General features: G+C 36.2%; 1 protein-coding gene across 4 annotated transcripts in view; it reads left to right on the plus strand.

Moving 5' to 3' along the window:
* arhgap17b (Rho GTPase activating protein 17b) overlaps positions 1 to 12,852 on the plus strand; it is a 31,652-nt gene extending 18,800 nt beyond the window's left edge. The window contains exons 10-21 of one of the 4 annotated variants that reach the window (XM_056272104.1): positions 1,081 to 1,208; positions 1,795 to 1,906; positions 2,178 to 2,259; positions 2,522 to 2,602; positions 2,694 to 2,807; positions 2,930 to 3,021; positions 3,756 to 3,891; positions 5,779 to 6,015; positions 7,272 to 7,411; positions 7,606 to 8,034; positions 11,356 to 11,402; positions 12,356 to 12,490. In XM_056272104.1, coding sequence (XP_056128079.1) covers positions 1,081 to 1,208; positions 1,795 to 1,906; positions 2,178 to 2,259; positions 2,522 to 2,602; positions 2,694 to 2,807; positions 2,930 to 3,021; positions 3,756 to 3,891; positions 5,779 to 6,015; positions 7,272 to 7,411; positions 7,606 to 8,034; positions 11,356 to 11,363 — 1,559 coding nt within the window. In that variant the 3' untranslated portion in view covers positions 11,364 to 11,402; positions 12,356 to 12,490. Of the gene's footprint in view, positions 1 to 1,080; positions 1,209 to 1,794; positions 1,907 to 2,177; positions 2,260 to 2,521; positions 2,603 to 2,693; positions 2,808 to 2,929; positions 3,022 to 3,755; positions 3,892 to 5,778; positions 6,016 to 7,271; positions 7,412 to 7,605; positions 8,035 to 11,355; positions 11,403 to 12,355 lie in introns of all 4 variants that reach the window. The other 3 variants (XM_056272098.1, XM_056272090.1, XM_056272110.1) reach the window with 3 other exon arrangements.
* The last annotated feature ends 1,593 nt before the right edge of the window (positions 12,853 to 14,445 follow it).

The raw sequence follows: 14,445 nt of genomic DNA on the forward strand, positions 1-14,445 counted from the left end.
TTATGGAGTGTTTTGTGTGCTGAAACAGAGTCCTCTGTCACAACTTATAAACTAAAAGAGTGAATCTCACAAAATCTATCAAAAACATGTTCGCTAGTGCATATTTCACCCAAAAATAAGAAATTAAGCTTTTTTTGCATTGTGACATTATTGTCGCAATAATATTAAGCACATTTTCCCCTCCAGATCTTATTAGTGTGATGCAAAATAACCTCACTGTCAATAGACATTTTACTTTTGAGCTTTTTTTTAATTGTCATTAAATATGCTCATAATCAATAACATGAAACGTCAACAGAAATGAAAGGCAGTAACATATATATATATATATATATAAAGAATGCTTAACATTTTGCATAATATATAATTATATTGTGAATTAATATTAATTTATTGTATTTCATATCACAGTAATTGAATAAAAGCCTGATTTTAATTATTTACAATATATAGAATATGTCTGAGTCATTTTCACTCTAAAATAGCCTATATTGCCTAAATAAAGTAAGCTTTTTTGCATTTGTGACATTTATTTTCATGACAACACATTTCCCCCCCCAAATTCTTATTGTCATTTGTTTAGACATTTCACTTTTGATTTAAATTTTTTATAGTTGTAATTTTTCACAATGATTATTGTCATTACAGTATATTCTCATAATGAAAACAAATCTGCTTTAACTGCACTGGCAGTACTTTGTTGAAATACTGTATATTTAATTTATAATTAGAATTATTACTAATTTATTTTTCACATTACAGTAATGAGAAAACAATACAGATAGACAGACAGGCAGACAGACGGATTTTCTTTTGATTTTGGGGTGAAATATGACACAGACATGTTCTTGACTGGTTGTATGATATGCACCCAACGATCTGGCTAGTCATCAAGCTATGAATCATTCTTTCTCTTTCAAAGCTTCCTGTTGGCCGGCACTGTAATGTATCCTGTTTCACTCTGCAAATCATCCTGTCTAACAGAATCTGTGTTACACACACACACCTAGTGATGATTCTTAAATGTATCCTCCTCCCATAACTCAAATCATTCTCACTCCGTCTCGTGATCTGGCATAGATAAATGGACAGAGAAGCCAGCGTTTGGCACAGCTCTGGAGGAACATCTGAAGCGCACTAGCAGAGAGATCGCTCTGCCCATAGAGGCCTGCGTCATGATGCTGCTGGAGACCGGCATGCAGGAAGAGGTATCTCACACTGTCAAACAACACCTGGGAACCGACAGATCAAATGACACGAAGCTCGTCTTCCTGAGGGAAAGTAATGCACACACAGTGGCAGAGAGTGGTCATTTTCAGGGAAGGGCTCAATCTTTCTGCCTTTCATATATTTAGCAAAGGGCTCTTTATACAGAACCAGTTTTAAAAGGATGAATGACATTTATTTGACATGCATTTAAAAAAATTAAGTTGCACAGTCAGATTACAAATGAAGGAGGGTTGCAAGTTAACATTTTATGAGTTTATAAATATTAAACTTTACTTTTTACTCTGATAGATAGACAGACAGACAGACAGAGAGAGACACAGTTAGAGAGAGAGAGAGAGAGATAGCAGTAAATCTGTGTTACAGACGTCTACTTGTTCACTTCTGCTTGTTGGTCAAACCCAGACTAATAATAGCAGTGAAAGGAGACAGTCGTTTCCCTGTGAAACCATCACTAACACATAAGAAAACTGTGTTTTCAGTCATTTTCACTTACAAGCAAATCAGTTTGTTTTCACTGCTCGCTGCAAAGGTCTTGTGCGTTTACAACATTTGCTTTCATGCCAGGGTTTGTTCCGTATCGCTGCTGGAGCCTCTAAACTGAAGAAGTTAAAGGCGGCACTGGACTGTTCCACTTCCCAACTGGAGGAGTTTTACTCTGACCCTCACGCTGTTGCTGGTACATGCTGTTTTTCGTAAATGAAAATGTTGAGGTACAGCTAGCTACAGAGCTAAAATGTCATTTCAGCGTTTAGAAGGACTTCCCAATTTTGAACCATGCTTGGTTGTATTGCTGATTGCAAAAAGAGGATATTAGCTCTGAGCTATTTTGAAACCTGAAACTTTTCAAATCTGTCACCAGTGTTAAGAGTACCACAAGTCATGTTCAAACACAATCGAGGGCTTGCAAATGCATCTGATGTTGTGTTTCTTTTCTCGTGATTATTTAGGAGCCCTCAAATCTTACCTGAGGGAGCTGCCTGAACCTCTGATGTCCTACCAGCTGTATGAAGAGTGGATTCAAGCCTCAAAGTAAAGCACATTCACATACACCAATGTCCATGACTACAGACCAAAGTATAGTTTCTTTTTTTTAAACTGAATCTCAATTCAAATTCAATTCGAGCTCTAAATCCTAAATAAAACGTCTATGAAAAAGTACACCCATGCTAATGTGACACTGATTAAACAGTATGGGGATTTTAGAGTATTAGAAATGATATTGATGAAGGTGTTTCAGATTTTAAACTTAGTTTTTATTGTGTATATTCTCTTGTTTTTCTCTCGTCTGCAGTATTTCTGACTCTGATAAGAGGCTTCAGGCGCTGTGGGTGGTGTGTGACATGCTACCAAAGCCCAACAAAAACAATTTTAGGTCTGCTAGTCACTACATCAAACTAACTTTTAGCATTGACCTTTTACAAACTATTATGATCATCGTAACATGCTGATCCATGTCTGTGAAGGTACCTGGTGAAGTTTCTTGCCAAGCTTGCTCTGGAAAGCGACGTCAACAAGATGACTGCAAGCAACATCTCCATCGTACTGGGCCCCAATTTGTTGTGGGCCAAAACAGAGGGGTGAGATTCGCACACAATGCTTCCCAAATAGCATTGTTTATATACAATTGTTAGGATTAAATGACCTTTTTGATGCTTCTTGTGGAACAGTTTGACATGTTACAGTTTTGTTTTTCTCCTAGAAGCCTCGCTGAAATGGCAGCCACTACTTCCGTCCATGTCGTGTCAATAATAGAACTGATGATCAACCATTCAAGCTGGTTCTTTCCAGAAGGTAAGACTATTATTGACTGTAGCTCTGCTCCAAACCTAGTGAGAGTCTAGATCAGTGGTTCTCAACCAGGGGGGTCGGGGCCCCAACACAGTGTCAAGGGGGCTTAAATTATTTAACTATTTTTTTCTTTACAGCAGAAGGACCAGAAACACAGTATATATTAAAAGTTTGTCTTAGACTATGGGGGCATAGGAGTCAGAAAGGTTTAGAATTGTATGCAGTTATTGAACTGACTTCTTACAACTCCAAAGCAACTTACAAAAGATGAACAAAAGCAATTTGTAAAATAGCCAATATTTGTAATATACAATACCAGGTTTATCAGATAATTTTTTAATAGTTTTTTAAATATTTAATATATCTTTAGTTTTAGCAATTTTAGTACTTCAGCTTAAACTTACTTCATTACATTTCTAATTTCCATTTAAGTTTTTAAGTTTAAGGTCATCTAATATTGTATTTTATGTCTGCTTCATTATTTAAATGAGCAAAAATGTTTTAGTTTGTAGTTCCAGTTAGCTATAACAACGCATTATCCATAAAACCTTCAAGCGATACTGCTTCAGATTGGGTCAAAACAAGGCAGCATATTTTCCCTGGCTAATTTCTGCCTAAAATGTTGCCAAAATAGGCAGCTCACTAGGGTTTGGATCTGAGCTTGTCCTCTTTAAGAACTCCTTACTTTCACTCAGTCATGGCTGTTTATTCATAGCCTTTGCTCTTTTGCTCTTCAGATGTGGACTTCAACGTTTCAGGCATGTTTTCCATGCCTGGGTGCCCGGGTACCCCTGACTCCGAAGCCGGATCCATAGACAGGAGGCGCCCAGGCAGCCAGGGCTCGTTCGATTCTGACCCTCCCCGCAAAGACAGGTACAAGTCTCACCCTCGCGTTTACAGACATGACTCCAGCTCCACAGTAGTGTCCGCGTCATATGTAGTGGCCAGTGAGTCCATCACAGTCCAAGCAGACGGTCTGAGACCAGAGCTGGGGGCTGTTTAGACCTGTTCATTTCATATGACACATACAACTTTTTCTGTGGTTTTTCCTCATTTTTTTGTCTTGCTTTGCTTTTCTTTTGTTTTTGTTTTGTTTTAGTTTTTTTTTTTTTTTAACCGTTGCTTATTGTATGCTTTCTGAAATAAAAAAAAATGTATGCTCATAGCTATGTATAAATGCATTATTGATATATTTCATGATCATGAACTTAAAAAAAAAGTCAAGTTTTTGATGTGCTTTCCAAAACACTAATTCAGCATCTGTCGGAATAAAATGATTAAAAGGAATAAAAGCTTATTATTTGTATTTCAGTAATTCCAATTCTAGTTATCCGGTGAGTGTATAAGCAGAAAGTGTTCAGACCCGCTCTTATAAGCTTGGTATGTTCAGAATGAGTCGAACAGCTCCTGTCTTGTCCCGCAGGCGATCATACCCAAAAATTCAGAGCTTGAAAATGTGAATGTTCTTGTGCCAGCCGCTCTAAAAGAGATTTGACTGCTTCATTAATAAACTAAATTAATGTCAGTGTTATTTAAGTATTATTTATATACTAATATAGCACTTCATATTTTGAATTTAGCTTTTCTGTTTTACTTAGTTTCATTTGTAGTCATTTTGCTATGCGCTTTTGTCATTTTTTTTTATTGTTTTGTTTATTAAATTTATCTTAAAAAAATGTGTTTTTTAAATTGTTCTAGTTAACAATAACAACATTGATTAATGCTTCATTAATGAATGACTGCTTAATTTTTTCACTATGGTATAAATCTTAGCATGCAAAAAAATTAAGCTAGGTTTTGAAATTACATTTCGGGGGAAAATACTTAAATGTGTCAAAGTTTGTGTCATTTACTAATGTAAATATACCTTATTTATACAGTTTTTAGTAACACTTTACAATAAGCTACATTAGTTCATGTATTTACTAACATGACCTAACAATGAGCAATACATTTGTTACAGTATTTATTATTGTTTATTATCTTTGTTAATGTTAGTTAATAAAAATACAGCTGTTCATTGTTTGTTCATGTTAGTTCACAGTACATTAACTAATGTTAACAAATACAACCTTTACATTTTAATGGCGTATTAGTAAATGTTGAAATTAATATTAACTAAGATTAAAAAAATGTATTGTTCATTCTTAGTTCATGTTAACTTGGGTAGTTAACTAATATTAACTACTGAACCTTATTGTAAAGTGTTACCCAGTGTTTTTAATTTTATTTAAGGATACAACATTCCATTTGCATTGTGTGTATTGTACTATATGTTGGCTGTTTTTGCTCTGTCAACAAAAGTAGTTTGACATGAAATCAACCATTGTGGGTCTCCGGGCAACAAAAAGTAGTGGCGATCCTAAATGAATCCCCGTTTTTGAACGAATTGGTTGAGTGAATGATTCAAATGGCCTAGTCATAAAGACTTGTTTTGTTCCTAAATGAATCCATGTTTTTTTTAATAAATTGGTTGAGTGAATGATTCAAGTGACCTACTCATGATCCTACTTAAAACCTACTGACAAAACTATGTAACTTATATGTATAATTAATGAATTTGATATATTTGTGAAAAACGAATATGTTGAAAATGCGCTAAATTTAAAATCTCAACCATTCCCAATATCTCTCTCTGGTTGCTGTCCCAGTGGTCAGGTGGTGGTCCTGTCCTTCTCCTCCTTCCCTTCTGTGGAGACTAATACCCCACTGTCCCTCTCTAGTGTGAGTGTTTCATACTGTCTCCCCTCTTCCCTGTAGCCCTGCTAACAAACAGCCGGAAATCACCCCTCGTAGAGCTGGCACAATAAATAAAAAGCAGCACTCCACGCCTAACTTCCAGCCCCCTCTCCCTCCCATTGACGCCGGGGGGGTTCCCGTGTTTGAGCCCTCCCCTCAGTCGCCCGGTGGCGGGGGTCTGGAGGCTGGGCAGGCGGGAGCTGTGGTGTCTCAGGTGCAGCAGCCTTTAGTTCAGCAGAACCCTGCTGCGGAGAACAGGTAAGGATTGGTGCGACCGTAAAGTCCCTCTACCTCACCATGCCATCCGCTGCCAGATGTCAGGAGCCGCCCGCCGAAATCTGTGTGTTGTGTGCACATCGTTTTGTGCCGCTGACTAGATTATTGCTTCAAAACGCTGCTTTAAAATCAAACGAATTGCCATCAATTGGGTACGATCACAGAGGAAGGTTTGCAAACATTTCAAGATAGCTGGGTTGGCAATAATCAAATGCTGTCATTTGTTTCTGTGTCATGCACATTCACTCTTTGTGAAATTCTCATGTTTCTTTAATCACTGTTACAGCTATACACCATCACACTTGTACCCTTGGTCAAGACATTTTACCCTGGATTTATCCAGACTGTGTCGTCGCGAAAATACGCCCGGGACAACATTTTTATGGGTAGCCCTCAGGCCCAAATAATAAGCTGTATGAAGGGTTTCTAAACTGGGATGAAGAGGTTACAAGAAAACCTCGGTCTGTTCCAAGAAAAATTGTGTTCAATTATTCAATGAAAAGAATTTCAAACTATATAAACAGTATATATATAAACACACACACAATTAAATCAGAGCTAAATGATACTTCTTAAATGACTAAAAATGAAATATATATAAATTATATTATTAATGAAGAATATGTATATGTGTGTGTGCTAACCCTAACTATATACACACACATTGGTTAATAAGGTATTATATCATTTATTTTATTTAATTATTTTTATTCTGCTTTCTAAAGACTTGGTTGGAAATCATGTTATTAATCAGTTATTATTGGTTATAATTTATTATTTCCACCCAATATTTTATCCATAATACTTTTAAAAGAAGAGTTTCCCCAACCTATATCGATTTTCAAATTGGAAGGATTCAAACAAACGCCTCTCAAAATGCAAGTCAAGGATGATTCTTCAAACGATTATTTAATCCTGGTCAGGGCACAACTCCTTCTAGTCTTTCTCTCCATATCTTTTCTGTAGAGTCTTCTCTGTTGCTTGAGTTTGTGTGTCCTGCCTTGTCTTTCTCAATTGCTTTTTCTTTCTATAGTGGAAAAGATGCACTGCATGCAGAAAAAAACACTTCTAATTATGCTAACAGTTTTTCTTTATGGCATCAGTATTAACTTTCCCGTGCAAGTCATTAACTCAACTTGGACCACTACATGTTAATTCCCTGCATGTTAACTGATCTGTGTATACATACTGGAATGTAATCCCATGATATGAGTTCCCTGCTTTTCTTCCCTCCCCAGTAACATGACCCGAGAACCTGCGACCACACCTCCGGCCATGAGGAACGGACCGGGAGGTTTGAGTGGGACACCCGCTCAGCTGAATGTGGGGACCCCTACCTCAGGTCCCAAGGGCCCCAGTCCGTTCATGGTGCGCAGAGGTGAGTCTTAATCGCCCTTATCCCAGATGGAAAACGTTTTGATCACGACATGGTAATGTTGTGAGCGAAACATTTCCCGTTCCTCAGTAAAGCTGTGGTTTTTATCTCACGTTTGCTTTTTTTTTCACCTTAATAGTGTGTGGAAAATAATTCAAATGACCTAAAATGCATGTTGTTATTGTTAACAAATTCAGGTACAAAGAAACAAGCACCTGCACCTCCCAAACAGACCACGTCTGCCACATCTCAGAGCGTAAAGACGGCTCCTAACCAGCCCACACCAGGCCAGCCCTCTGCCCCGAGCATCCCTCAGCCTCTCACCGCACCCCGTCGCAACAACCAGACCCCCATCCAGGCCCCCAGTCACCCTCCTCCTCAACCTCCTCCCCAGCCTTCTCCCCAGAGCACAGAAGAGCCAGACCCGTCCCCTCCCAGAACCCCCACCCCACCCGGTACACCGCCCCACGACAGCTCCCAGACCCCCCTCACTACCTACCCCTCCGGCTCCCTGCCGCGCCCCAGACCCACCCCTCGCACGCGACCCAAACCCAGCGGCCCGCCACCACCCCAACCAACGAGCGGTGCCAATGGTGTCTGTGTTTCTGGATCCAAGATCATCTCGGGTAAGAATAGGCACTTTTATTTGGCACTATATCAAATATCTACTTTTGGATCTGTATTATTATTATTATTATTACTATTATTATTTGTGTTTACTAAGGCAAGGTTTATTATTGCTCATACTTGAAGTTAGTTGAGCAAACGTATTAAAAGCATTAAACTTTGGAGTTTGATGGAAATTAATGAAAAACAACAACATTGTGACATTTTTCTACTGGCTGGCAAATAATAATAATAGTAATAAATAATAATAATAAATAACAATGGAAATACTTAAATTATTGTATAAATAATATTATATAATGTTTATATAATTATAATTAAGAATTTGAATTCATTATATTTAAATATAAACATTTAATAATTTAGTGTTTTATATATTTTTATTTAGTTTTATTTATATTACATATGACAATATGCTGTACATTGTATAGCTAATATAATTATAATAATTAATAATTGAAATATACATTGAAATTGAAAAATACATTTATGAATAAAAATAATAAATTATTTTATTTTTTATTTATAAATGATTATTTCATTTCTAGAAAATAAAAGCCCAGCATATGACCAAAATATTGTACAGAGTGTAGCTAATATAATTATAATAAAAATAGTAATGAAAATAATTAAATAACCTTTTTTTTAAATAAATTAAATAGTTGATTATTTATAAAAGTATTTAACTATTTTCATTACTATTTATTATAATTATATTAGCTATACGATGTACAATATTTTGGTCATATGCTGTGTTTTTATTTTCTAGAAATAAAATTAAATAACCTTTTTTTAAATAAATTAAATAGTTGATTATTTTTATTTATAAAAGTATTTCATTTTATTTCTAGAAAATAAAAACACAGCATATGACCAAAATATTGTACATCGCACAGCTAATATAATTATAATAAATAGTAATGAAAATAATTAAATACTTTTATAACTAAAAATAATACATTATTTTTATAATTTCAATATATATTTTATATTATATATGTACCAGAGATAACTTTATCCTTTTCCTGAGGGCAAATGCACACGACTATATAAAAAAAAATCAACATGTCCGTGCAAGTGTTATGGGAATGTCAAGCGCTCAATGGGTGCCGCTTACTCACTTTATGACATCTCAGTCAACTACAGCTAGAGTCTGTATAAAACCACAGGTGTCCAATGTCCGTATATAATGTACCTCATTAAAAGCTCATTATTGGGCAGGAAGCCCAACACTAGCCCCTGCCAAACAGCTGCCCTGAGGGTTTCCCTCCATTAGGATCGTCTCACATGACCAAAGAACTTCGTCTTCAGATGAGTGTCCATGCCAGGTCATTATAGCCGAGAGCTGTATTTCCACAAGTAGGTCTGTCAGGATGAATGTAGTACAGACTGTTCAACAGCACATACAGCAGTGGCCTGTAATAGAGGCCCGGACATCTTTGTTTTATGCGTTATATACTGTATGGTTGTCTAGTTTATATTTAATATTTACATTTAAATATGCAATGCAAAGGTTGCGGAATTATTTCGTTGTCACATCCTTGAATGTTCCGTGTTAAATAGAAGTTAAACTCTATAGACAGCATCCATGGCATGTAGAAAATAATATAAAAATATGAACAAAATTAAATTTAAAACATTGGTAAAAGCAAGCAAAACTCTTGTTTACGGGAACGCACTTAAAATGGACGTTTCTAAAGTCAGTTATTATAGATATGAACACGATTATTGTTCGTTTCTGCCGATTGAGGAATGTCAAAATGATTTTCTGTGATGATCAACAGAATGTCAGATGTGATCTTCGTATCTGGATTTCACATTTATCCCTCATAACACAAGATGTCATCATTGGCCTCTCTGTAGGATGCGTCGTGTGTAATAATCTTAGTCGTAAGTTTGGGTCAGTGAAACCACATTGGAAGCGTTTCCAGTGGTTGTGGAAACATCAGCAGCTTCCCAGAGTCCTTCACAGTTTGGCGTGAGGTTCAGGATCTCCTGGTTTACTGCATTGCTTCTGCCGCCACGTTCACAGCGGACGCTTCAATGACTTTACGTGAATCACGCATCAGCACTGTTTAAAGAAATCACCACTTCTAGTGTTTAAAGACACACTTTCTGATGGTTCACCGGCATCAGACCTTCATGTTCAAAGTCAACATGAAGTCAAAATTCAGCCTGTTTACTTTCCTAATACATATTCCTGGTCTTCATTAGCACGTTGCACTACAGTACAGGTCAAAAGTTTGGATTTTTAACGTTTTGAAAGAAGTCTCTTCTACTCATCTAGGCTGCATTCATTGGATCAAAAAGAGTAAAAACAGCAATATTGTGAAATATTATTACCATTTAAAATAACTGTTTTCTATTTTAATATACTTTAAAATGTAATTTATTCCTGTGACGGTAAAGCTGTATTTTCAGCATTATTACTCATACAAATATGATTTGATGCTTAAGAAATATATTATCAGTGTTGAAAACAGTTGTGCTGCTTACATTTTTTGCCAAAACAATGACGCTCTGTTCAAAAGTTTGGGGTAAAAAAAAATCAACTTTTTATCTCACAATGAGCAACTCTTGAGCATCAAACCATCATATTAGAATGATTTCTGAAGGATCATGCGACACTGAAGACTGGAGTAATGATGCTGAAAATTCAGCTTTGACATCACAGGAATGAATTATATTTTACAATATATTAAACTGGTTACTGTAAATTTCACAATATTGCTCTTTTTACTGTATTTTAATGGGCATTCTGTGTCAGAATGTCTTTTGCTTTGGTCTGTGTGATCCCCGACACCCCGGGTTGCCAGTTGGTGGAAAACACAGCATACAAAACAAACTGGGACAGAGATCGCAGATTCCACCCGACCTAAAAACTCTCGGCATCCATCTAAAAATCTCTACATACGGAGTGTATTAAACCTCGGATAAAACAACTCCTCAACTTGCCTGCCTTCCATTGTTCGTTGTGCTCGGCGTGCCCTCAATCTGGCAACCCGCGTTGAATCGGAGGATATTCTGAATTTGCACTGCAGTGCCCATTTCAACCGCTAGCTGGCAATATTACACACTGCACCTTTATTTATTCCAAACTTTTGAACTGTACTGTATATTTGCAACTTTACATAATCCACTTATTTTGACACATTATAGAAGTAAAATGGGTTGCAGACCCATTCATGTTGACTTTAAAAGGCCACTAGATTGTGATTGATTGTGTTTATGGAAGTTCACAGCCGTCTGAATGATGATTGGTTGGTCATCATCAGTGATTGATCCTTTGAACATGTTGTGACGTTGTTGCACTGTTACAGATGTGTGATCTTCTGCCTGTGAGGTCTGGTTTGAGTGACAGGCGACGGTAAGAACTGGGCGTATCCGTCGATGTTTTCTGAGCTCAGTGTGTGTGTCTGAACGCTTTCTGCACAGCGGCAGCCGTCCTGGTGCCCGTTTTAACCCGACTAACAGCAAGTTAAACCGCATGACAACCTGCATAACCAGCACATTGCAACTAAACATGTAACCTCGGCTGCTTCTGCAGGGTGAATGTCAGCTGTGCCATAGATACTGTTATTTAACATTATTGAATTTTTTAGTTTGGGGTCAGTTTTATTCATTTTTCTGCTGAAAGAAATCACTTGACTAAACTCTTTGTAATTCAAGAATATAAAATATTTATTTCAAATAAATGCTTATAAATTAGTTTGAACCTTCTATTCATCAAAGAACCCTGAAAAAAATGTGTTACGGTTTACACACACAAATATTAAATATAACTTTTCAACATTGATAATAAAAATAAATCCGCATAGCAGCAGATTGTGACACTGAGGACTGGAGTAATGATGCTGAAAATTCAGCTTTGATCACAGGAATAAATCATATTTTACAATATATTCAAATAAAAAAGTTATTTTAGATAGTAATACCATTTCAGTTTCTACAGTTTTTTTTTTGTTAAAATAAATGCAGCCGTGGTGAGCATGAGACGTTAAAAATCTTACTGACCCCAAACTTGTGAACAGTAGTGTATATTTGATCATGTTTGGATATTAAAGATGTATAATATTAGTATTGTTGGTTAAATATAAATGGCTGTATCAAATCTAAAAACATTCTCATAACGTTATCATTCAATAATATTAATATTGATGTTAGTGATATAACATGCATTTTGATATCCAAAATACATTCAAGTGCTTCTTGGTTTCACAAATATTGCTTATTTTCTCTGAAGGGCAGGTTTTATGAAATTTAGTTTTGGTGGAAAGATGATACTAAAGAAAACTTTAACTATGCATTATGATTGCACAGATGGAGATGGAGAGGAGAGATCTTTTATGGGACCAGGGCTGGATCTTGTCCCGGAGCTTGAGGATGAATCCTTGGAAACACTCTCAGAGGATGAACACCAATCAGAAAACACCACCCTGTGAGGTGGGCGGAGTCAAGTCTTCACACAGCCAATCGAAAGCTATGTTCGTAATGGAATACTAGCATACTGTAACTGCACCGTACATTCCTACCGTTTTTAAGGATGTGAACGTATCCAACATGAGACAAACATTGTCACACGACCTCTTTATATACCGGTTACCTCATGAATAAATAGTTAAGCATTCTTCAAGTAAAACATGTCTCAACTTTTGGAAGCGTGATCAAATAACGAGTCATAACAGTTGTAGTTCAAACGACACTGGAAATGGAAGGTCAAGTTGATGCATTGCATTATGGGATACGGCACCCAGCACAGTGTGCAAATATAGTAGGTCATCTGGGTATATTCTAAGCATACAGAAAGTATACATACAGTAAAAGTAGTATAGTAGTATGCTATTCCGAACATAGCCACTTTAACCTTTAGCCCCTGTAGATACAGTCCCATTTACACAAAATACATGAAACAAAAACAGTCTAGAAGCTTCCTGTCCTCACAATGCTGGCACATTGTAACCATGAGCCGGGAAGAAATCAGTACGCAAATATTAACATGCTCTACCATCTTGATTTCATTCACAAATGGCATAAAGCTGATATGGGTTCAAATATAAAATATGAATGTCTTTGAGTTTTGTGTAACAAGCGACATATATGTGCAAATCACTGAGTTTGTGTGGCTGATCTTCCACACTTCACATTTATGTTGGTTATCATGGTGAATGTCATTTATTCAAATTTATTTTAATTGTTCCTTTTCTCTTTTAATACTTATGTAAAAAAAAAAATAGAACATTTGGATTGAAATGAGGTTGACAATGAAAAATACTGATTATACAGATACAATTCATTTGATACATGTGATTTGTATTTTTAAGTATTTGTCCTGGGGTGCAATACTGACTGTATTATGGCATTAAAGTCAGTTTTCTATTAGTTTATTAGTAAAAAAAAAAAAAAAAAGTAATTGTGTTTCACTAGGTTTAATTTTAGTGGAGGATACCAATATCAATTTATCAGATTCATCTATCCACAGTTTTTGATCCACTAATATAAACCCTGCACATGCTATTATGAAATATCCTGTGTCAGAGCTTTAGGGGTTTGTTTCATCATGTTGTATGCAATGCACTGACAACATTAATGTGAACGAGTGAATGAAAGGATTTATGGATCTGTCAAGCTCAGGAACCGTCAGCTAGAAAGCCAAAAGTCATTCATTCCTTTCAAGAGGGAATATGTATTTTATTTCTGTGGTTATGTTCTCTTTAATGTGCTTTCTTAATTGTACATATTGATTTTTTTTTCCTTCTGTTTATCACCCTTTTCTATATCTGTGTGCACATTTCCTGCCTCTGAATTCTTATTCTTCACATTCTCCAGTGCCTCAGATGAACAAATGTTGTAAAAATTCTTTTTTTTTTTTTTCAACACAAACTTTTTTTCTGATTATATATCTAATAAAATGCTTGATTACAGAAGCAAATTTGATCTCAAAAGTTGTTTTTTAAACACCGTTTAATTTACAGAAACATCAAGGACAAAATAGTTTTCATAGGAGTTAAAAATAGGTTTTCATAAACACTTTTTGTTATACTGGTTGAAGCAATCAATAATAGAAGTCGTCTAAATATTAAATGTACATAATCTTCTGTGGAAGTCTCAGGACCAAAAAATGTACGTCCAATCATTGTGCTTTGAGACATGAGGTCATTTAACGGCGTCTCTTGTGATGCTTTGCAGACATAGTGTCGGCCCACATCTGGTACATGTGGATTCCAGGCGTACCAGATGTGGGCCGGATCTGGGCGAAACTATGGCGCGGCTTTGGAGACGCTCTGAAGGGAGGGTGGGATCTCATGCTTTCAAAGCTAGCCTCTCAGAAATTGCCTACCCTACCTTTAAATTGTCATTTAATGTCTTTATCAAAAAAAGTAAAAACTGATTGATAAATAAATAAGCATACC

Source organism: Rhinichthys klamathensis, unplaced genomic scaffold (genome assembly GCF_029890125.1).
Source record: "Rhinichthys klamathensis goyatoka isolate OS25496 unplaced genomic scaffold, OSU_Roscu_1.1 h1tg000015l_1, whole genome shotgun sequence".
Classification (NCBI taxonomy): domain Eukaryota; kingdom Metazoa; phylum Chordata; class Actinopteri; order Cypriniformes; family Leuciscidae; genus Rhinichthys; species Rhinichthys klamathensis.